This window comes from Sceloporus undulatus, unplaced genomic scaffold (genome assembly GCF_019175285.1).
Source record: "Sceloporus undulatus isolate JIND9_A2432 ecotype Alabama unplaced genomic scaffold, SceUnd_v1.1 scaffold_19, whole genome shotgun sequence".
In the NCBI taxonomy this organism is placed as follows: domain Eukaryota; kingdom Metazoa; phylum Chordata; class Lepidosauria; order Squamata; family Phrynosomatidae; genus Sceloporus; species Sceloporus undulatus.
The window spans coordinates 2,316,688-2,340,863 of NW_024802941.1; the positions used below are offsets into that span (position 1 = coordinate 2,316,688).

The 24,176-nt window shown below is 39.2% G+C and overlaps 1 protein-coding gene across 1 annotated transcript in view; it reads left to right on the forward strand.

Moving 5' to 3' along the window:
* Positions 1-499: 499 nt before the first annotated feature.
* The window catches only part of LOC121917482 (sperm acrosome membrane-associated protein 1-like), a 29,176-nt gene continuing 5,499 nt past the window's right edge, over positions 500-24,176 (forward strand). The window contains exons 1-6 of the mRNA XM_042443496.1: positions 500-515; positions 1,089-1,172; positions 10,581-10,682; positions 11,024-11,130; positions 12,714-12,849; positions 23,632-23,752. Coding sequence (XP_042299430.1) covers positions 500-515; positions 1,089-1,172; positions 10,581-10,682; positions 11,024-11,130; positions 12,714-12,849; positions 23,632-23,752 — 566 coding nt within the window. The remainder of the gene's footprint in view (positions 516-1,088; positions 1,173-10,580; positions 10,683-11,023; positions 11,131-12,713; positions 12,850-23,631; positions 23,753-24,176) is intronic.

A 24,176-nucleotide genomic window follows, 5' to 3' on the forward strand; every position in this document is an offset into this window, starting at 1 on the left:
GTTTAAAACCTGGCAAAAAAAGGACTTTAAGGGCTGCCAGGAATGTTAAAAGCAGTGTATAGAAAGGGGATTTGAAACAGCAATGATTCTGAAGACTTCATACTGAAATCCTTTGAATGTAAAAGTATCAACATTTTCATACAAATGCAGCGACTGAAAATGACATTGAAAATTACAAGTAACAGAAGTCATTTCTGCTGTCTTTTCATTTAAAAAGTTTAAATAAATAGATTCAAACCTCCTACAATTCTTTTACTGTTTTGTATTACACTCAGCACAGTGGCTGAAGCATAAAAAGTAATTTTTGGAGTGAAGGAGAGAGATTTGGAAAAAATCTTCATTTTTAACATGTAGGGAAACTAATGATTTAGAGACCTTTTGTACAGACTGTTAAACTGCAAAACTATACTATATTTCATCTTCCTTTGATATATAACTGGGTACAGCATTTTGCATAGCAATTTCTTTTCTTTTTCTTTTTGCTTAACTGTCTTTCATAATGGAAAACAAAGAAAGTACAGTAACACACAATATGATAGCACAGCTACATACTGTAGAAATGATCTGTGTTAAGATGTTCACAGTGTGGTCTTCCAGGCACTTAAACTGAAACATTAGTACAGATATTTAAAAGTTTTGTTGAACTGTTATTTTAATGACATTAAAGTGCGTTATGGGGCAGGAATGTTTGCATTAGGCAAACATGAAGAAAATTAAATTGCTTTACCTATCTATTGCAATATGCTTAATTACTTGAAAAGTAACATATATAGTTGTGTGGAATAAAAACAGCACAATTTTTTAAAACAAAACTTTTGAAAGTATCTAATGGAGTATACTAAAACAATAGGTATTATGTACCAAAGTCTTTCTTTTTTCTCAAAAATCACTTTAAAATTTAAATAATCAACGATGGATTTTGGTTTAGTAAACAGATTACTCATGAAAAACTCAGTGTTTTTTATTTTTTAGATTATCCCACAGAGTATGTTTCATATTTCGGAGGAAAGGCACTGGAAACAAATTAAGAAAAATGTGTTTTTATAATTAATTGAAGTAACAGTTATGAGAAAAAGCTTTGTAATCAGCTGTTGATAACCCTGAATCTTCTTTAGATGGAAATCTGACACAACCCAAGGAAGTAGAATTTGGAGAATGCACAGTTACATGTGGTAAGTAAGAAAGTAGAAAAATAAATGTAAGTTGGTGTATTAAAAGATTTTTAAAGGAAACAATATGCTAACTCTTTGTTTAGTCTTTGTAATTTGTATACCCTCATTCACCTCTCATTGATTTCAGATTGTTGATAACTATAATTAACAAAAACAATCCAGTTGATTGTCATTACAAATTTAGGTCAGATCTGTTGTTAATTTCACAGCCTACAAGCTCTTTTTAAAAAGCCAGTTCCTTTCATTTATTGGCTCGTAAGCTGCCTTCAACCAAAGTAACAATTTTCTCTATTTGTGAACATCTGTGAGACGTTCAGAAACTGAAAGACCTTTTGATGCATCTCACAGATGTCTTCCCACATACAATATTGCCAGCTCTATTAAAACAAATTGCTTCTTTGCAATAGCCTGTTCTGTATTCAACAATTCATACAATTTATTAGCTGTGCTAAGGATAGTTGAGATCTCAGAAAGGAGTTTGAAAGTGTTCAACAGCAGAGTGACCATTGGCTCATAGAAAATGCTCATGTTAATGCAGAAGAAATAGATCAGCATAGTTGCTGTATTTCTAACAATAGATTCGTTTCACATGTAGTTCATACAAACAATGAGATTTTGTATTTCTAAAACAAATTTTTCTGTGTGATACACTGAATCTTCTGGATGCTTGTAGAAGTATTCATCCCCTTTGATTTTTCCACATTTTGTTATGTTACAATCTGGAATTCAAACTGATTTAACTGATATTGTTATCACATATACAATATATCCAGCTCTGTAAAGGTACAAAATATTTTTATTGTGGCACAAAAGTTAAATTATAAAAGCAAATTTGCACTTGTTAGTTGCAGAAGTCTTCAACCCCCAGAATCAATACTTGGTAGAAGCACCTTTGGCAGCAATTATAGCCATAAGTCTTCTTGTGTAAGTCTCTTATCAGATTTGCACATCTGGATCCTGCTGTTTTTGCCAGTTCTTGGCATAGTTGCTTCAACTCTATATGTCAGGTTGGATGGGGACCATTGCTCAACAGCCATGTTCAAGTCTTGCCACAGATTCACAAATGATTTGAGATCTAGGCTTTGACTGGGCCATTCTAAGACATTGATTATTTTGTTTTTAAATCACTCCAGCATTATTGTGGTTTTGTGTTTATGGCCACTGTCTTGCTGAACAATGTCTTGCCATAGTTTCAGATCTGAAACAGGTTTTCTCCTCCAATTGCCTTGTAAATTTGTCCCATTCATCTCGATTTGAATCCTGAACAGTTTCCTAGTCCCTGCCAAAGAAAAGCATCCCCACAACATAATAGTACTACGCCCATGCTTCAATATGGGGATGGTGTTCTCGGGGAGATGAACACTGTTGGCTTTGTGCCACACACTGTGCTTTCTGGCAATCCCTAAAAATTCAGTTTTGGATTTACCAGACTGTAAAACGTTTTCACACATTTGCTGTGTCTCCCACATGCCTTTTGTATACTCTGATATGGCTTTGTTTCAGCAATGGCTTTCTTCTGACCACTTTTCCATAAAGCCTAGCTTTGTAGAGCATCTGGGTGATAGTTGTCAAATGGACGGATTCTCTCATCTCATTGTGGATCTTTTAGATATATATACACGCACACACACACACACTAGGTATTTGGCCACCCTAGGTGAGAAATATTTTGGCACCCCCTGTCACCCTTCATAATTATTTTCACTCCTTGATTTCCGCTGTTTCGTTTGTTAAAGCTAAACATGACATAAAACCTAGGTTCCAATCTCTCGTCGTAGTATTGAGAATTAGTAAAAAATCCAATTAAAAACTGTACCATGGACACAGGAAGGTGCACATTTATGTTTTAGCCATTGTACAAAGAAACCGTCATATGGTAGCTTGCTTTTACGACACTTGCTGTAATGAATTTTCATTTTAATATTGTTTAATTATGCAAAAAATTATACAAAAAAAGTCGCTGCGCTGCCCCTAAATTTTGCTGCCCTAGGCGGCTGCCTAGTTCGCCTATATGGATGAGCCGGCCCTGTGTGTGTGTGTGTGTGTGTGTGTGTGTGTGTGTGTGTGTGTACACACTCTTCCCCCCTCCCCCCCAGCAACCTCTGGGGTATTTGAGAAAGAGAAAACTTTAGGCATGGGAACTGAATACAGGTGGATTACATTCAATTGTTTGGTTTACAACTGAGCTTTTTTTTAATGTGTCACAGCACTGTATGTGAGTGTGAATCCTTAAGCAGTCAGTAGGTGCCAGTGCTTTTGTTTACTCAACTTTTGTGTCACAGTAAAAATATCCTTCAGTTTCTCAGGGTTGATTATCTTGTGCACATCAAGTGCTAACAAATCCAGTTAAATCCATTTCAGTCCCAAGTGTAACACAACAAAACATGGAAAAAGGGGGATGAGAGGTGACTATGTAAGGCACTGTATAACCAGTGACTATTTGCTCATGTTGAATACATTTCGCTCATGGATTCACTTCTTGGTCATGCAAGCAAACCTGAAGACATTTACACAGTTCCTTGAATCTGACACTATGTTCCCACATTTAACATTCATCACAATTCAGGCTGTTTCTTCCCTTGTTGTAGAGTCATTTTACAATCCAAAGTGAAAGGGAGGATGTTCCGGCTATAGGCTAACTGTAACCGATGGGCTCACTAATATAACCAGAATGTTTTTTTGGACAACAGTCCAAAAAATCTAAATGTTCCGGGCTATGCCATGTATCCTACCAGAGGGTTTCTCCAAAACTGATAAATGCCTCTTTCTGCAGTCATATCTCTTCTTCAGGGTGATTTTGATAGATACCTCTCACTTCAAAGCCGTTTTTTAAAACAATGCCCCAACTTTCCTCTCTCCCAGTTAAATACCAACAATGTGCCCTGTCCCTTGAATTTAGGGATGACTGTGGTAGTAGTTGATCTCTCTCTTTCTTTGGGTGGGAGAATCCTGAGGGTAGAAATCACAAATAGCACTTATGGACCAGATTTAAGTGCAAGCCAGAGATAGGAGTTGGGGTAAAAGTCATTTGCAGTGGTGGCCCAGTTAGAAAGACAGTATCATCTTCTACCCGCTCAGTCCTGGCTTCCAATTACCTTCCGGGCACAATACAAGGTGATTGTTATTACCTTTATAGCCTTACATGGCTTGGGCCCGAGTTACTTACGGGAACGCATCTCCCTATACAATCCGCCCCGCACTCTTAGAACAAATGGGAAGAAATTGTTAGAGGTACCAGCATCTAAATATGCTTCTACTTCCCAAAAAGCATTTAGTATAGCTGTCTCCCGACTTTGGAATGGACTCCCAGAGGAGATCCGCCTTGTTACATCCCTGGAAACTTTCAGGAAGGAGGTTAAGACAGAGCTTTTTCAACGTGCATACCCACCTGACCTTCTATGAATTACAGACTGTTTGTGTATGGAATGAGAGCATCTGACCCCAATCATTGCTGATTTTATGTTTTTAACTGTGGTTTTAACGTGTGGTGATAATATTGTAATGTTTTAATTGTATTTTTTAAACTCTACTGTGATCCCACCTCGATCAAATTGGAGAGGCGGGAAGATATAAATAAACTCTATTATTATTATTATTATTATTATTAGAGTGTTTTGTCATATCCCTGTAACTCTCAATCTGTTCTTCCCCTTCTTGTTTATAATCTTAGTGTTTCTGCATCGTGTGTATATGTGTGTGTGTTTAAATCCCGCAGACCTACCAAACAAAGAGAAATGTCTATAACAAAAATGTCAGTTCATTGTCACATACAGCTCAGGTTTTTCCATCGTTGAAATGAGGCATTCATAGCTGTGTAGCAAGAGGCTTGTTTTGTGACAGTTCTACTATGTGTTGCTCCTTCCCTCTGTCATTTGAGGTGATGTTTCATGAGTTAAAATGTCACCTAAGAAATATTACAAAATCCATCAGGATACATTATAAGCATTTAAAGATGCATAATACCTTACCTCAAGGTATTTTTGTCATATGCAAAGGGATTAATTCAATATTCAAATAGACTTTCTTCTTGTTTATCTCTAGGTCACAGAAGGTTTTTTTTTAAACCCTCTCTATTCCTGTATTATACAGTAAACAAAATATTTCTATAATGGATGACAATCTAGTCAGTATTTACTGGGACTAAACATACTATTCTCTCCTCCCTCGCATCCTATGCCATTTGAGAGAGCTGAGAACAAAGTGTTTGGCAGAAGGAAAAGAGGAAAGCAAAGAAACACAGCCCTTGTGTTTAATGTGTGTTTGAAAACAACATGAAGTTCCTAAGTGAAATGTTGATGTCTGAGACTTGGAATTCTATATCTAATTTGAATTGCATGTAGGAATCTCTGTTTTCTTTGAGTATAATCCTCTCCACACTTAGCAGGAGGGAAGTGTCTCTGAGATTAAGTGGGATTTTGCCAAAAAAAAAAAAAAAAAAAAACCAACAAAAACACAATCTGCACATAGGGTTCGCAGATCTCAGGCCCTGGTCCTGGGACCTGGCTGCCCTTCCCCAGGACTCTGAGTGAGGGGACCTTTGGACCTTAGAGATCTCAGAGTGAGAACACTGCCCTGAAAAGAATCATACTGTACCTAGATATATACAGTGGGCCCTTGGTATCTGCTGAAATTTGGTTCCAGGCTCTCCAAAATCTATGGATACTCAAGTCCCATTAAATACAGGGGCATAGTAAAATGATGCCCCTTATATAAAATGGCAAAATCAAGGTTTGCTTTTTGGGAATGAATGAATATGAATATGAATATGAATATGAGTGTGTGTGTGTGTGTGTGTGTGTGTATTCATTCATATTCAAGCCATGAGTGGTTGAATCCATGTTTAAAGAATCCCCTTATGTACATGGTGATATACATTTGGCCCGCCTCGTAGGTGGGCTTGCCTTCTGCAACTTTGAGCTTATGTGGAAGGCAAGCCCCGGCAGAAGTAATGGGGTGTGCACCTGTGCTGCTTTCCCCGTGCCACATTGCAAACATGCACCCCATTATTTTCTATGGGACTTAAGCATACACTCTTTTCCCCATACGCGGGGGTGGGGGTGGTCCGGAACGGATCCGCCACATATGAGGAAGGTGGACTGTACATGTAGCATCACCATAAAGGGAGAAGCTACAACCAAGCCCTCATGAACCTACTTAAAACCACCTTCAGCTTGGCTGGTGGTGAGGCATGATGGAAATAGTAGTTCATCAGAACATGGAGGGTTGTAGGCTCCCCGCCCCTGCTGTAAATGGAGATGCATGCAGTTTTCACTTAAGAGCTTCTAAGTGTTTCTTCTAACTAGAGCTCAGAAAAGTTACTTTTAGGGGCTACAGCTTCCTAGCCAACATGGCCACTGACTGTTTTGGCTGGGAGCCTCAGATAGGTGCAGTCCATAAAAGCACTTTTCGTGAGCTCTGATTTTAGGGTGTTTGTAAAACAAACACACAAACACACAGTAGATAAGATCACATAAAATTATCAGGGAAAGAACATTTTAGATCAAATACCTCATAGAGAATCATGATGAACCAAAGCACACCATCCCTGTCCAGATCAATGGGATTTTGTTGTTGTTAAATGCCCTTGAGTCAACCCTAAATTATGGGAACCCTGTAGATGAGACATCTCCAAGGCCCCCTGTCTTCCTACAGATTCAGCCCCATGATCATCTTGATTGAGATCAGCCGGCTGACAAGTGGTCTTCCCCTCTTTCTACTACCCTCAATCTTTCCTAGCATTATTATATTTTCTAGTGATTTGTGCCTTCTTATGATGTGGCCAAAGTACAACAGCCTCAGTTTCATCATTTTAGCTTCCAAGGAAATTTCAGACTTGATCTGTTTAAGGACCCATTTGTTTATTTTTTTGGCTATCCATGGAATCATCAGCACTCTTCTCCAGCACCACATCTCAAATTAGTATTTTCTTCCTGTCTGCTTTCTTCGCTATCCAGTTCTCACATACATACATGGTGATGGGGAATACCATGGCTTGGGTGATTTTAACTATAGTGTTCAATTGTATGTCTTTGCTGCAAGATCTTGTCTAGTTCTTTCATAGCTGCTCTTCCCTTTCCTAATTTTCTCAGGATATCTTGACTGCATTCTCCATTCTTTGTGGATAGTAGCAGTTCAAGTGGGATATCATGTGTTCCTGATGATTTATTCTTCCCAGTTTCTCTTACTGCAGCTTCTACCTTGCTTTATAGGATTTGGGCTTCTCTTCATATGGTTCCTCATTTCATTTCAGCATCTCTTTTATATAGCTCTTCTGTGTATTGCTTCTAATGTCTTTTTGTGTCTTTTTGATCATATAGTATGTTCTTCTGATCATAGATCATCCCCACTCTTGGTATGAACTTCCCTTAGAGTTCCCAGAACTTGTGAATGAGATCTCTTGTTCATCCTTTTTGTTATTGTCTTCTATTTCTCTGCATTGATTATTATAGCAGTTCTCCTTATTCTTGTGTACTGGTTGTGGAACAGTTGTGTTCATAGTTCTGATTTTATTCCTCTCTCCCTTTACTTTTGCTTCTTGTCTTTCTTTTCCTTCACTTTCTTTCTGACCATTGATTAGTGTTTTCCTGCAGTCTTCCTTGATTATGTCCCTGGCTTCTGGCCATAGTTCTTCTGGTTCCTGGTCAATTATGTTTAATAACACAAATGTATTTCTTACATTTTCTGTAAATTCTGTTGAGATATTATTGGATCATATTCTGGTATGATGACTCATTTTGTGTCATCATAGTTGGCAGGACTATTAGTGTATATATATATATATGTGTGTATATATACATCTTACTGAATTAAAAATCTATGCAGTTGTACTCACTACCAGAAATCAGTGCAAAATAGAGGAGAAGCATGATAAGTTGCTTTCAGGTTACATATCACAGTGGTAAGTTTCTGTATAGTCAGCCCTCCATATCCACAGATTTTTGATCCATGGATTCAAGCAACTGTGGCTTGAAAATATTCAAATAATATCTAAATTCCAATAAGCAAGCCTTGATTTTGCCACTTTATATAAGGGACAGCATTTTACTATGGAGTTTATCACACTGGGTCTAATTTTAGTATTAAAGAGACATTAAAGCAAAGTTAAGCCATCCTGCACATAAAGGGGAAATGACATGCAATTTCGCAAATGAGGATCACACACATTTGCATTCCGCGCATAATAACGTGAAAATAGGGGGAAAACCCAAAGTTGCATTTCATATTCAGCAATGTTTACAGTGGAGATAAAGTAGAAATAAAGGCCACTTGGACGTACTGCACATGTCCACAAATGGAGGGGGAGAAGTCACCTAGCCGGAAATCATGTCGCCTCAGAGCTTCTTCCTCCTTTGTGACAGCTAGGACGTGGGAGCTTTGGACTGCCCCTGAGGTCCAGTGCCTCTTGGGGCTTTTGAGAAGGAGCAGGCACCTAGAGATCATTATGGGGTCCTCCTCCCATCCCAACAAGGCAATCTATGCCAGGAATGTGAGTTGGCTGGAGACATATAAAGGTGCCTTTATCTATCTCCTTTATCTATCCACCTTTATACAAATACAGTGCGCCCACGTTATATGCGGGCGCCCTTTATGCGGACTTGAGCATACACGCTCAAGCGTCAGGGAGCGCGCGGGGCGCAAGGGGTGGCGCGTCCCATTCAAATGAATGGGGCACGTGCCCGTGGTGCCCCGCACGCTCCCGCGCCGCCGCACATGAGCCCCATTCAAATGAATGGGGCTTGAGCATAGGCGGAATTCACCTTACGCGGGGGGGGGGGGTCTGGAACAGAACAGATCCCCTGCGTAAGGCAAGGGCCCGCTGTACAAAGGTGCCTTTATCTATCTTCCTATTACACATGCACACACATGACAGATTGTGCGTGTGTGTGTATGTGTGTATACATAGACACACACACCCGCACACACGGAAAAATACTAAATGTATACATATAGCGCTGTTCCAGTAATTATATGGTTTCAGAAACCAAAATATGTTGCCACACATTCTGCCAGCCAGCATCAAGTCCCACTGAATGCTATCTCCCTGAGGAATGTGGAATGCTGTGCCTAACCTCCCTTTCAAAAAGCAAAATACAATAGGCCCTCCCCTTATGTGGGGAACTGTTTTGGATCCCTCTGCGTAGGGGGAAATCAGCGTATGCTAAAGCTCCATAGGAAGTAATGGGGCTTGCGTCTGTGGGACATGGCGGCACGCACCCCATTAGTTCTTCCAGGGCATGCGCCGGGCTCTTCCAGTGCGGCTTTCAGCGTATGCTGAAAGCTGCATATGGCGCTCCCACGTAAACCATGGGCGCACTGTAACCATATATCAAAACCGGATGCGATCTCAGGGTGGGGGAGGCAGCAGCTCTTTCTTCAAGGCATCACCACCAGCAATCCCACCCCATAGAACCATGGGAAAACTGGGAAAACCAGGAAAATGAGGGCTATCATGAAGATAATGTGAATTTGGCTATCATACCATCCCAATTTTGCAAATATAACGAATTCAAAAATGCATTTTTGCTAAAGTTCCGAAGTTTAAAAAATATGGATTAACCCTACTTTATGTTTGGTTTAATTGCGGTGTTTGTACGATGTTGTCTGAAATTGTACCGCATAATTACGCATTTTTTTCAGGATATTTTTGGGATAACCTCTTGATCTTTTTCGTGTGATAAACTCTGGTGTCATTGTATTTAACGGGACTTGAGCATCCACAAATTATGGTATCCATGGAGGTTCCTGGAACCAAACTCCAGCGGATACCAAGGGCTCACTGTATACAATTCTGTTTCTTTTATAAAGGTTGATTACAAGGTGAGGCCAATGTGACATCTGAACATTTTTGTAAGCTGTAAGAGTGTATATTCACATTCTGAAACTCTCCAGATCTGTAAGGTGTTCAATAGCACTGTATTTTTCCCATTGATACCAATAAGAGTTAAGAATGCTCAGCACCTGTTCGGCATGAGCTCATCAGAGCAAAAATGTACCAGGCACCAGATGGTGGAGGCTTTGAAAGGCCAGGTTCACAAAGGCGGCAAGCTAGCGTTGATATTTAAATTTTAATTAACTTGTTTGTTTTTAGCAGTGCATAAAATGAAAGTGCATATTACATTCTACTAAAAGATGTGCCTTATACTAAAAGCATAGTGCTTTTTAAATTATGTTTTTACACTGTCGGAAAACTATCATCTAGGTAGTAGTCACAGGCAAAATGGGTAATATCTACAAATTTTAGGTGTAAGAAGAAAATTGCTGTGCTGAAGGTCTTTAACAAAACCATTCTCTTCCGATTTTAGGAGGTGAACTAAAGAAACATCCTTCATAAAGAGAAAGGAAGTAAAGAAGGGGTTGGAAACATAAATATATACAGATATAATTTTACTTTTTCTACTTTGGTCCAAGGTATTGGCATTCGAGAAGTTATATTAACCAATGGATGCCCTGGAGGTGAAACAAAGTGTATTGTTCGTGTAGAAGAGTGCAGAGGACCAGCAGATTGTGGATGTAAGTAATGATCTGATTATAACAAAGTGCTTTATAGTTAGCTTCGGTAGGTAAGCTACTAAGAATTTATGACTATTTTCCAGATTGGCATGTGTTGATGCTGAGATATGTTAAAAGTGGCATGCTCCTATACTATTTAAGTTTATAGGTACTTTCAAGCAGTTTTAACTGTTGGTACAGTAGCATGCAATTAATAATCCTTCCAATTTAAATGATAATTTCTACAGTCTTAGGCTGTTATTAGAATACTCCCTGTTATTATAAATAACAATAATATCAATTCAATAATAGTTGTTGTTTTGGGACAGCCACAAAATGACTGTTAAACCTGTCTTCTGCAGGGGGCAAGCCAATTTCTGAAAGCCTTGCTAGTGTGAAGATACCTTGTATTTTTGTACCTCCAGAAAATCGATTTCAGTATGTTTGGAAAATGTTGATTCCAGACCAGGTGAATCATTTTGTTCAATTTTGTGCAGTATTTTACACTAAATAATGTATTATATAAAAAGTAGACCTTAAAACTTGTGCTGACCCTAAGAAAAATTCTAAAAATCTATATTAGATTGACAGAATGCACAAAGATATGTTCAAGATCTCAATATCTTCTGATCTGAACTCAGATAGCATATTTTTAAATTAATAGATCTTAAAAGTATACACACGTTTTGTGTCCCTTTGGTTGATCTAATAAAATTATTATCCTCATATGAATTTGTGATACTTATAATGAATCCACATAAATATCTAGTTTCCCACAATTTGTAGCTTTCTTAATCTCTTTGACTTTTTGCAAAAATTTGCAAAATTCCTAGAATTCATTCATCTCCCCAAAGAGCTTAGAGTCTAAATTAGAGAAGAAGCAGCTACCTGAAAAACAAAAATAATTGTGGGTATAGAAATAAAATAAAAAGGTGTAAGAATCAAATAAATCATTCTTTCTTCATTGATCTTACTTATAAAACACACACACACATTCACTTTCAGCTGTCTCCCAGTATAGCAGATGGTTCCACATCCAGCCCCATCTTTTACCAAACTTCTTTCTCCCTGCTTTAGGCAAAAAGAACTCTCCCTCCTTTCATCTTATTCTAGGTTTAGCTACTCCCAGCATATTTCTGAAGGTGAGCATGGAAAGAGAAGGAATGACAAACTAAAAAAGTAGGAGTGATGGTGGGCAATACATTGAGAAGCAGAGTGCTTTGTTTCTTCACTACACCCAATGTTTTGTGGAATAAAAAATTCTTCTGGGTGAGTCACAGCAGAGAAGAAAATCCCCTGGGGGCTTAATTTTATATTCCAAAACATGATGGGTGTAATAAATAGTTTAGGCATTTTAAGAACTCTTTCTTTTTTGAGATAGGAGAGTGGTTTCCCTCTTGACTATCAAGTGTGCTCCATTATTAGTTGTTTTTTAAACTATAAAATAGTGACTATTTTCTCACTAATTCCTATGTCAACTTATCACTTCATTTCTACTTTTGCAAATTAACTTTAAAATAATAATTTTGTAAGTTTGCTTTCTTTTAAATTCACTGAAAGCATATTCTGAACAAGGGAATCATGAAGGTTTTATGGTTCACCCTGCAGTTACTGTTCCCTAATGCAAGAGTGAAGAAAGTGAAAGTTGCATGCATACCGGAGCCCCAGTTTTGCAGCCCACCCCCCATGTGCCTCGATAACCCCCAAATCTTGATTTTTTTTTAAACAGCACATCCTAACTTGCCCCAGGCTAAAAGAAAAAGGCCAAAAACTGACTGATATGTTGCCTGGAATTGAGGGGATGTCATGGTGTGATGGTGCTACCTTCAGATATGGGGCACACACCTATACTACAGGCCAGGATATAAAGGACAAATTAGACAGCTGGTAATTTCAAAAGATTCACAATTTAAAATATCAGGGACTCTTGAGGAAGAAAAGGATACTGAGAGAGAAAGAGCTCCTACCTACCAGAGTTATCACAAGATTTTGGTATACTTTCCTCATGAGATAATCCAATTTTGTCTTTTTTTGTCACCTCTGAATTGATAGCAATCACTCATTCTTCCTAATGATTCAGCTATTCTGGAGGTACACAGAGACACTCACCCTGTTGCATTCGAGTGTGATACCGTAGAAAATGAAGAATTGATTGCATCAGTAAAATATACAGTGTATACCACAACTGGTAAGTTCATGGAAGTTCATAATTTTTAAATATATATTTTGTTTCTAAAATTAATCTTTATGGGAAAAACTACTATCTCTGAATTTGCCAACTATAGATGGAATAACAAATGAGAAAAATGGATTTCTGTTAAAATAATTGCAGCACTGCCACTTGATGGGGGATGCCGTGGCTTAGTGGTTAAGACTCCAATTTGATGATTGGAAGGTTAGCAGTTCGAGGCACATGTGCTGCATGATGGGGTGAGCTCCTGTCACTAGTCCCAGCTTCTGCCAACCTAGCAATTGGAAAGCATGCAAATGCAAGTAGATAAATAGGTACCACTTTGGTGGGAAGGTAACAGTGTTTGGTGCAGTCGTGCTGACCACATGACCACTAGAGCAGTCCTAGGACCATGCTGGCTCTTCGGCTTAGTAACAGAGATGAGCACTGCCCCCTGTAGTTGGTTATGACTAGACATTCATGTTAAGGAACTACCTTTACCTTTAACTAACCATGGGAGAAAACAGTTTTGAAAAACCATATTTTTATACTGGCAGCGCACAACCTGTTTAAAAATATCATTATTTTCTATTAATTTATTACTATACTGCATTTAATCTGCATTTCCTTTTTTCTGTATTTCCTCCCCTTACTGATTTCAAAAGACAGGAAGATCAGGCAGTTTAACAGAAGCAGCTGGTGACACCTTGTTCAGTTCTCCCCAGGCCCTTTGTAATGATCTCTTAGTGCTGCAGATGAAAAATTTTGCTGATGTACTATTTGCAGCTGTCATCTTGAATTTTGCCACTCAGAGTCAATATCAATTGCAAGGCTTCAAAGGAAGCCTGAAATCAACATGAAAAGAAAACATCTTTCCTCCTGCTTTCTCCTGTGACAATGCCCTTCTCTATTCTGCTACAGTTGAGAGTTACTTACATTTTGAGTTGAGTAGTAGTGGCTGTGGAAGAATTCTCTTGCGATTAAAACTATGTTAACATGGGGCGGAGGAGCTGTCTGTCATCTACAGGAAAGACCTGAATATAGAGATTAGAGATGGTCCTTGAGTAAGGCATGTCTTGAGAACCTATTCATAACTAGGGCGGTAGGATGAGAAAGAAGGCATGGCACCTGTCACTTCTAATAAGTATTTTAAAGAGGAAATTTTTGTAGGTTCCTTCTTTTATTTCATCTTCCTTTCAACTACAAAAGATGAAGGAGGCTCAGCTTCTTTTGTTTCTAATAATCTTTCTTAAAACTGAAATGTATAAACTGGAAAACAGCCTTGAGAGCAGTGAACAAGACCATTCTCTGTGATAACTCCACTTGGATTTTTGTGCACGTGCCTCACAATTTGTAATTAGGAATGTCTGCTGGTTCAGACACTCTGCACAGCACACAGATTCACAACTGGCCAATAGTGCTGATTCTGAACACCCTATCCCTAGTTTCCAAAGAAGGAAAACAGTTTGCAGAGGATTTCCTCCCCCCCTCCCCCTTAATGCTTCCTCTGTGTCACAGTAACAACAACTGAATGAGTTGACACAGTTGGAAAATTGACAGAATTGGAGAGGGTTGGGAAATATTTCTTCTTAAGTATATTTTTCCTTCCTGAGTCTGCAGATATTAATAGATATTTTCTCCAATGCCATTTGATTTCAGAGAGGATTGATGTGGATCTCGTTGTTTTCTAAGTTACCTTGCTGAGAAGGCATTAGGCATGGAATATCAATAGCTGTTCACTGAAAAGTTGCCATGAATACACAGGTTCATATTTATAGAAATTAGGGGTGAGAAATAAGGAAGACCTAGGCTACTTTGTACTGTTGCCCTGAGTACGCTCATGTTCTTAATTCTGAGTTAGTCACAGGAAACGGCAGAAAATATTAGGCTTGGTCAGCTTCAAAGTACGTTTAATCTATTCTTTATGGATAAAACAAACAAAAAAATCAGCCACCAGTCAAGTGAGCTGTGTCAGTTAGTTTCTTATGATCTTTGTATAGTTTTTCTTGCACTTCTCAGCTCTGTGCATTTACACTAATGTATCTCCTAGAGAAGTTGCATCATTGCAACCATTGTGTGTCTGTCTTATGGCACTTCTGCGGTGTTTCAGTTGGCATACTTTCCTTCTAAGAACTTGATTACCTGCCAAAACAACAAGCATTAAGGCTAAGTAGCTAAAAACTGATAATTATGGTCTATTTTTAGCCTTTACTTAATTGGCATCTAGTATGGTGTAGTGGTTTGAGCATTGGACTAGGACTCTGGAGACCAGGGTTCAAATCCTGTCTCAAGCATGTAAATCCACTGGGTGATCTCTCAGCCTCAGTGGAAGGCAGTGGCTAATCCCCTCTGAACAAATGTTGCCATGCCCATTATATGTTTGCCTTAGGGTCACCATAAATAGGAAATGACTTGAAGGCATACAACAACAATAATAATTGGTGATGAAATGGTCAAAGTAGCCTCTTCTTTAGGATCTATTTTGCTGTTAAACATTATTCCTACCATTAGTACCCCTAACATTATTTATTTTGGGGTTTTATATTCCGTCTTTTCCTCAACATGAGATACACAATGGGACTCAGTTCACACATGCAGACTGTAAGTAGAATCTCCTCTTGATAGTATGAAAGCAGCAAGTATTCAAGAGGTGACCAGCTTGCAATTAAAACTATGTGTGGATCTTTAAAAATGAATTGTAAGAGGAATAGAATAATATCATTCTCAGGTAGTGGTTATGATAAGATTTTGCACCTGGTGGGACCTTCCCTATATAAACTATGATATTGTTGTCTTCCTTGCAATGTGCAGTTTAGCTATTTTCATTTATCAATTTAGGCCAGCAGGGAGATGAGTGGATATAAATATCAAAGGCAGGGAAACAATTTACACAAACAATTTCCCTCATTTCCCCAGTGAATGAAACTGGTATCAGCTGAAAGCTAGCAGTATGGAACATTTTCCCCATTTTACAAAAGGATAACCATGTTATTTTGTGGCAACAAAAATAACAACAAAAACAAAAACCTTCATCCTATAATAAATTTCCTAGTCTTTAAGGTGACACAAGACTCTTTGTTCATTTTACCCAACTTTGCCACTAATTTATCTACTGTTGACCTCTTACATTTAACCACCAATTATGTTGGTGTTGGGAGGGTTCCAATAAAATTCTAGACTAGAGGGTGAATGTGAAAAAGTAGATTTCAGGCTTGTGGGACTAAATTTGTTTCTCACTGAACGCTGAAGAACCAGAAACTGAAGCCTGGTTCAAATGATACGTTTGTTGTTGTTAACGGCCTTCGAGTCGACTGGCTCATGGTGACCCTGTGAATGAGATATCTCCAAGCCTCCCTTCCTGGACTGCTCTGCTCAGGTTTTGCAGGTTCAGGGCCATGGCCTTCTTGATGGAGTCTATCCTTCTGGTATGCAGTCTTTCAATATGACAGGCTCACCTTAGGTCATCTTGACTTCCAGGGAGAACTCAGGCTTGATCTGTTCTAGGGCTCATTTGTTTGTCTTTTTGCTATACAGGGTATATTTCAAATGAGTTGATTTTCATTCTATTGGCTTACTTAACCATCATTGATTGATCCAAGGTGTGGGAAATCTTTATTTCAATTTCCTTCTCATCTAGGTTGAATTTATGTATATCCTCCATGGTCATTACTTTTGTTTTCTTAATGTTCAATAGTATGCCTGCCTTTTCACTTGCTTTTTAAACTTTCCTCAGCAGTCATTCCAAGTCTTTGTTGTTTTTTGCTAGTATTGCTGGCCCTCTGTTTGCACAGGGGATCCATTCCAGACCCCCCTGCGAAAACAGAGGCTCGCATGTATTCAAGCCATAGGCTTGAATAAGGTGTGCGCCTGTGTGTGTTGTCCAGGTGCGTGCGCACCATTAGAAATAACAGAGGTCACCCCTCCATGCATAATCGAAGTTGTGGATCTCAGATCCACGAGTTAGAAGGGGTGACTGTAGTATGGTGTTGTCTGCATACATAAATTATTGATGTCCCTTCCTTTAATCTTCATTCTCCCTTCCTCCAAGTATAAACATGCTCTATGTATGATATTTCCTGCATATGAATTGAACAAATAGGGTGATAGAATGCTGCCTTGACTGACTCCTCTTGCCATTTGGGAACCATTCTGTTTCTCTGTATTCTGTTCTAACTTTAGCCTCCTGTCCTGAGTACAGGTTATTCATCAGGATGATCAAATGTAGTGGTACCCTCATTTCTTTAAGAGCAGTCCATAGTTTTTTCACAGTCTATGCAGTCAACAGCTTTTCTGTAGTCTATAAAGTAAAAGCTGATTGTCTTCTGGTGTACTCTATTAGCCATCGTATGATTGCAATATGGTCCCTAGTGCCTCTTTCTTTTCTGAGCCCAGCTTGGATCTCTGGAATTTCTAAGTCCATATATGGTAGGAGTCTTTGCTGTAGAATTTTAAGCATGACTTTGCTTGCACAGAAAATTAATGCAATGCTTCCATAGTTACAGCAATCCTTTGTGATACATACTTTGAATTAAAACACTATGAATGAATAATCTGTTTTGAGTAGTGGAACTGAACAGAGGATAGACTGTTTCCACACACTCCAAACCAACAACAACAAAATAGAGCCTACACTTCTATTACCCATTCCATCCCAGATATTTTTATTTCACTATATTTTGGGGTTGGGGAAAGTCATTTTGTTATTTCTGTTGCTAAACAATTAGAAGTCAGAAGTTCTTGCTGATTTGCTGAGAATCAACTGGTGCTCTGCTGGTAGATGTTAAGCTACTTGCTGCTTGCCATTTTTCTCATTATTAACTCCTCCTTTTACTTACTATAAATCAAACCCTCACCCTTCACTTCAAGTTTTTATTGGGGCTTGACACACTACCCCAAAGGGGTGGCAGGACACCACTCCTTTCCTTATCAAATTGGGGCTGCAGCAACCTCACGCTGAGGCCCTTGAAAGAGCGGCATAGCCGTGACAGCACAACTATATGGTGCTCCTTCAGCACTGTATCATATGGATGTAGCACCGGAGGAGCATCATGACACAGCACACCATGTGGAGCGGTGTTCAGAGCCATGGCGCCCTAGGGGCGGAGTCAGGGCGTGTGTCATCTGGACGCGATGCCCCAACTCTGCCCCCATGCCGGCCTTTCAGGCCGTTCTGTACAGGGCCATTGTCTCCACAAAGAATAACTCATTGATAGCTGAATTCTCCTTAATACCTGAACTCTACCCATGCTCTTTCTGCAGCACCATCAGACTATTTCATTCTCCAACTTGTTTTAGTTCTTAACTGGCTTTTGACAAAACCAATGATATAACACAGTTTATTCATGTTTTCTGATACTACTTCTGCAGGGGAGGGAATGTATTTTAAGTGAAGAGGATGATTATTCTCTTGCCATGTGAAGAGAGAGCCAGACAAGATCTAGTGTGTGCTCCTTGTTCTGTCACCCATGTGAGCAAGTGTGTTGGCAACAACAGGGGAGAGGAGGTGGAGCAGCAGTTGGTCAATTTTCAGAAATGGTACCAGCACCCACATGAACATGATACAGTTGGCTGCGCTGAGGCAATTTTGATGCGTTGTTTTCATTAGTTCACCTCATTTCCTATGAAGGCAGAGGGAGTTGCATGCCCTGTAAAGTCCGTGTGACACATCAGCCACATTTGTCATTGTGTGAAAGCAGTATACAGAATGCCAGTAACACTGGTGGTGTCTTGCAGAACACAGAATATTCAACAGTGCTGCTTTTGCTTTCGCTGTGGAATTAAACTGTTACTCACCTTGTGTTCCCGAAAGGCAACAGTCTTAGGACATCTTACCTTTTTCCTGAGTCAAAAGAAGGCATGGGGACTTTTTGTCAGGCCCCAGGACTGTCTGCTCACCTTCTGTAGGAAAAGAAACCTCCCACAGAGTCAAAGTTTCTTCCTATTTAGGCTTTGTTTCTCTTCAAGGTTTTCTGTTGAAGATCCTCTTTTCTGTGGAGGGTGTGAAGAGGGTGTACAGCCTCATTGCCTTCTCCTGGTGCAAGAAAGGAGGAAACTGCTATGCAAAATTTGGTGTCCCTGCAAATAGGAGGAAGTACTCTTCCACTGTCACAGAGATATAAATTGGGAGCACAATTGGCTCCGGAACTCCTTTGCAAAAGTTAGTTATTGTTCCAGCTATTTAGCCAAACTGAGAAAGGAAAGGAAAGGAATGTCATGCAATATCTTGCTCTTCTCTTTGTCTTAAACAAATAGGTTATGTTACATGAATATCCTAAAGGCACCAGCTCCCATCTGATTTTGGAAGCTAAGCAGGGTCAGCTCTGGTTAGGACTTTGATGGGAGCCCACCAAGGGGTACCAGGTGCAGTAGACTATATTTCAGAGGAAGGAACCAGCAAAATCATCTCTGAATGTACCTTGCCTAAGAAAACTCTCAGAAATTCATGGTGTCATCATAAGTCAACCAGTGACTTGAAGGCACATACACAAACACCACTGTGTGTTGTACTCACAGATAAGGGCCAAGATTGTACATCAGCATGTAGCTCTGCACACACAGGTCTCTGTCCTCCAGGTGCCAGCAGCTGTCAAGCGCCAGGAGGGCCCATACTGCTGTAGCTTAGCTGTTGGAAAAAGAGGAGAGAAGTGATTCAGATGAAGTAGCTGGTCACAGCTTAATGTGTGTTGGGAGTGGGTGGGTACCTTTTCCTTCCTCTGGGATGGCAGAGCACCTGGATTTTCATGATCTGAATCATCTCCCCTCCCCTCCCCAACAGCAGTAGGGACCTGATAATGGAGGGGAGGCACTGGAGGGTTTTGGATAGAGCACAAGAGCGAGTGAATAACACTATGCACTCCATTCAAAATGTGGCTTACCTACGCATAAGCTGCATTCATTGTTGTTTTTTGTTGTTAACTACCTTTGAGTCAAAGGCTTTGCTATAGTCTATAAAGCACCCACTGATTTTCTTTTGGAATTCTTTGGTGGTATTATCCATCGTATGTTCGCAATGTGGTCCTTAGTGCCTCTATCTTTCCTGAACCCCACTTGCACCTCTGGAATTTCTCTGATATATGATTGGCGTCTATGTTGCAGAATTTTGATCTTGCATGGAAATTTTACATACATGGAAAATTAATACTATGTGTCCTATAGTTACTACAATCTTTTGTGTCTCCTTTTCGGTGAATGGGGATGTATATTGATCGCTTCCAGTCTGTTGGCCATTGTTTTATTTTCTATATTTGTTGGCATATTTTAGTTCACTCTTGAGTTGATTCTGTCTGAGTGGATTGTGGAAATTGGAATATCATCAGTTCCTGGTGATTTATTCTTCTCAGTTTCTCTTATTGCATCTTCTGCCTTGCTTTATAGGGTTTGGGCTTCCTCTTCATATGGTTCCTCATTCCATGTGTCATTCATTTTATCATATCTTTTATATAGCTCTCCTGAATATAGCTGCACTTTCTTCTTTCTGCACTATATCTTCATTATATGGCTGCACTTGCGTACACATAAATAAATAACAGGAAGCTGGCCAAAATCTGTTAGATCGAAATACTGCTTTCTTTGAAATGCATTTTGTTTGTATATTCACCATGTTTTTATGAAAGTTTAAATTGTAAGTAATTATGGGAATATTACTTAGAAGCAAGGTAAAAATCCAGCCTCTTCCCAATTCGTATACAGTCGGCCCTCCATATCTATGGATTCTTTATCCAAGGAGTTAACCATCTATGACTTGAATATATTCCAAATAGTAATCCTTGATTTTGCTATTTTATATAAGAGATACTATTTTACTATGCCATTGTATATAATGGGAGTTCTGCATCCATGGATTTTGGTATCCACAGGGGGTCATGGAACCCAACCCCAGCAAATACCAAGGGCCCACAATGTCTGCTGTGATCAGAAAAGCTAGGCAACCTTATGACTGACCTGTTTGACACAAAAGCAGAATGAGCTGGCTGAAGGATGACTTGTACCATCTCTTCTTAGAGAGTGTGATGCATTTTCATGCTGTCCACAGAAGAAGGGACTTCTTCCTTCATATCTAGCCCAGAAATGCAGCAGTCTGCCTGTGGAATGGATCACTCTGCTCTTCCTCTCTTGGTCTGTTATACTTCCCCATTGGCTGTGGCAGAGGCAGCGATCCATTCCTTCTCAGTCAGTTTGGATTCTCTGGAGGAAACCCCTTCCTCCATGGCCATTGTGGAATTATGAACTTCATCACATGAGGCTTGAAAAATGGAATTAGAGCAGGGAAGTCTGTAGCCATACCTTATCAAACAGTGCAGTGTCTATCCAGCAGCTGGTCTGCAGTCCATCCGTTGCTGCAGTACTCCTTTTCAATCATGGGCAAAATCCATCGATACCTCCCACTCACTCTGCTTTTCCACTGTTGACATGTGATAAGTTCATTCTGAAGCAGTTCTGATATGCTGGCAGTCATGTGGTGCCAGTGGCCAAGATTATACTCCTCTCCTCCTTGCTATTCCCAGGCAGGTGGATTTTCTCCTTCCTCTGCCCAATTTCTTTTCTTTATTTCTTTTTTGTTACTTAATGCAGTGGTACTCAGACTTTTTACCCTCGGCTCCTCCCTTTACATCTTCATACAGATGTCATGTCCCTGCCTTGAAACAGTATAAGAATAAAAATATTTTGTTTATTTAGTGTGCATATTTTCATTTGTACATTCATGTATATTCATATTATAATAATCTACATGGAAATAACATCATTCAAATTTGAACAGTTTTATGTAAACAATGCAATATTCAACTCAACTAATGTGTAAATTTACACATAAAAAATTGGGAGGAGGAGGAAAAGGAAGAGAAGGTAAGGTTAGAGCCTCCAAGTTTCATGCCCCCAGGGGTCCTGCCCCACTCTTTCAGTACTACCAACTCAATAGACTGCCATCAATTGTACAATTGTGATAAAAAATAAAAATAAATACAGACTGAAAGGCATGCTGGCAAGGGCATAGGGCAGGGAGGTGGGGTTATGGAAATCAGTGTGGAGGAGACAGAAGCAGCACCATGGCAATTTGGAAGAGCTGTGTGAGAATGAATGTTCCCAAACCGGTATGTTTGCATTTCCAAGACTAACATGATTGTGACACTTTATGAGTCTGGTATGATAAAGTTCTATTTTCAAATCCACCAACCTCTGTAGTAAAGGTCAGACTTTTCTTTCTTTGTTTTCTCACTTGCCAAAGCGACTAGTAAAAAATGATGATGAGGATGATGATGATGATGTTGGCTAGTAATTTGTGTGGATTTAAAAGAAAGCAGCAGGAACAGTAACATGCAAAACAAAGTAACATGCACATAAAAAACTAGTGTGAGAAGAAGGCCAGGGCACAGTCCTTCTTTTAGTCTGATATGCTGCCTTTCCACAAGACCAGGGATTGTTGCATAAGAAAGCATTAGCTTTGCAATTCCATACCTGCAACCTGAAATGGTTAAAGTCCCAGGAAGACTTTACTATATGATATTTCTGAACATGTCTTACTCTTGTGCTTTTTTCCATAGTGAGGTGACTAAACAGTGACATGTATGTCCAATCAGTCGTGTTTTCTGAAATTCTTTCCCAGTATTTCTGGCATCTTTAGTGATGATTAATATAGCAATAGCAGCTTCATTTATATACCACTTCATACCATGCTCAGCAGTTTCTGAGCGGTTTACAACTGTAAGCTAATTGCCCCCATCAAGCTGGGTACTCATTTTAGCGACTTTGGAAGGATGAAAGGCTGAGTTGACCCTGAGCCCCTAGATGGGATTGAACTCATAATCTTGTGAGTTTGTGAGTGAGTGGCTGCAGTACTGGCATTTAACCACTATGCCCCAAGAAAAGGGGACCTTCAAAGTATTTTAGAAAGTAATCTAGTAATTCAATCTCTTGGTAAACTCATATTGATAAACTGTCATCATGTTATAGTATTACCAGCCTAAAATAACATCTTAAAAACTGCCTTAAATAAAGAGTGCCCAATCATGGGGAGGTGTGAAGTCTGAAAGCTTCCTTCATTATCTGTTTTGTGTGCCAAGTTGTTGACATGGATACAACATTTTCCAAGGATCACTTTTCTTCATGTTCACCCATACTACAGTCTCTCCTTAGTTTAGTCAAAATACCTTTAAATTCTACTCCTATTTAAGCTCTGTGTAGTATTCCAAACAATCCTCATGATGTTCAACATTTTGTTTACATAACCTACCTTAACCTTACACTCATTAAAATGCTTTTATATAACATTTTAAAGGGTTATTGCAGTTTACTAAGTCAATTTCTGACAGAAGTACTGCTGTAAGTGATTGTGCCTGTTTACTTGTTTAGCATCCCCATATGTCAGGTTTTTCTGCTGCTGCACCCTTAATCCTTCCTGCAGTCTTTTCCAATTGTAGTTACGGATCTGTACATAGTGTCCTCAGAACAGTTTTACTTAAGGTGACTGTGACTAACTGATCCTGTAACTGCTCTGTCTGTTAAAAGACACTCCTTTATGCAGCTCAGGATAGCTTCGTTGAGTATTATAGAAACCTAAACAACTTTAATCAAATTTTCTTATGACATTTCAAACTTTTTATTCAGAAACAAATACCGCACATACAACTACTTTTTGCATTTTTCACAGGTATTTGTTTGTACTTTATTTGTTCTTTAAAGGCAGTGAAGAATTACCTTCTCTCTTTTTTTTAAAAAAAGTGTATTTTTTTCAATCTTCTTGATTATCTTATTTAATAGAACATTTCCATTTCAAAAAATAATAACAGTTTTTCTTCACTGTAGAACTGGAGACACGGCGGTCCAAAAAGCAAAGCACAGATATAGTATTGGTGTTCGTCCTCATCACTGGAGTCATTGTCTGTGTTGGCGTGATCTTTGCAATAATCTTCATAATTCTTAACTGGTATGTATCTGAGCCAAAAAGGTATTAGGTTTTGCTATTGGTTAACAACTGTCACATTTATCCCACCCTTCCAACATAGGGGAAGGAGTACCTGTAGTATGTTCAGGTATGAATATGAACACAAATATGCAGATATGCCTAAATATGCCTAAAGACACAACACCTTCTAACCTTGTATGTCAAGCAGGGTCAGGTCTGATTAATATTTGGATGGGAGACTGCCAAGGAGTACCAAGTGTTTAGGCTAAATTTCAAGGGAAGGAATTGGCACTTCTGAGTATTCCTTGCCTAAGAAAACCCTAAAAAAATCATGGGGTTATCATAAGTTTGATAGGCAACTTGACGGTAACACACACACACAAAATCTAGGTTGTATGTAAACTGTAGTCTGAAATCTGTGTGAGTTAGGCATGATTTGTATGAT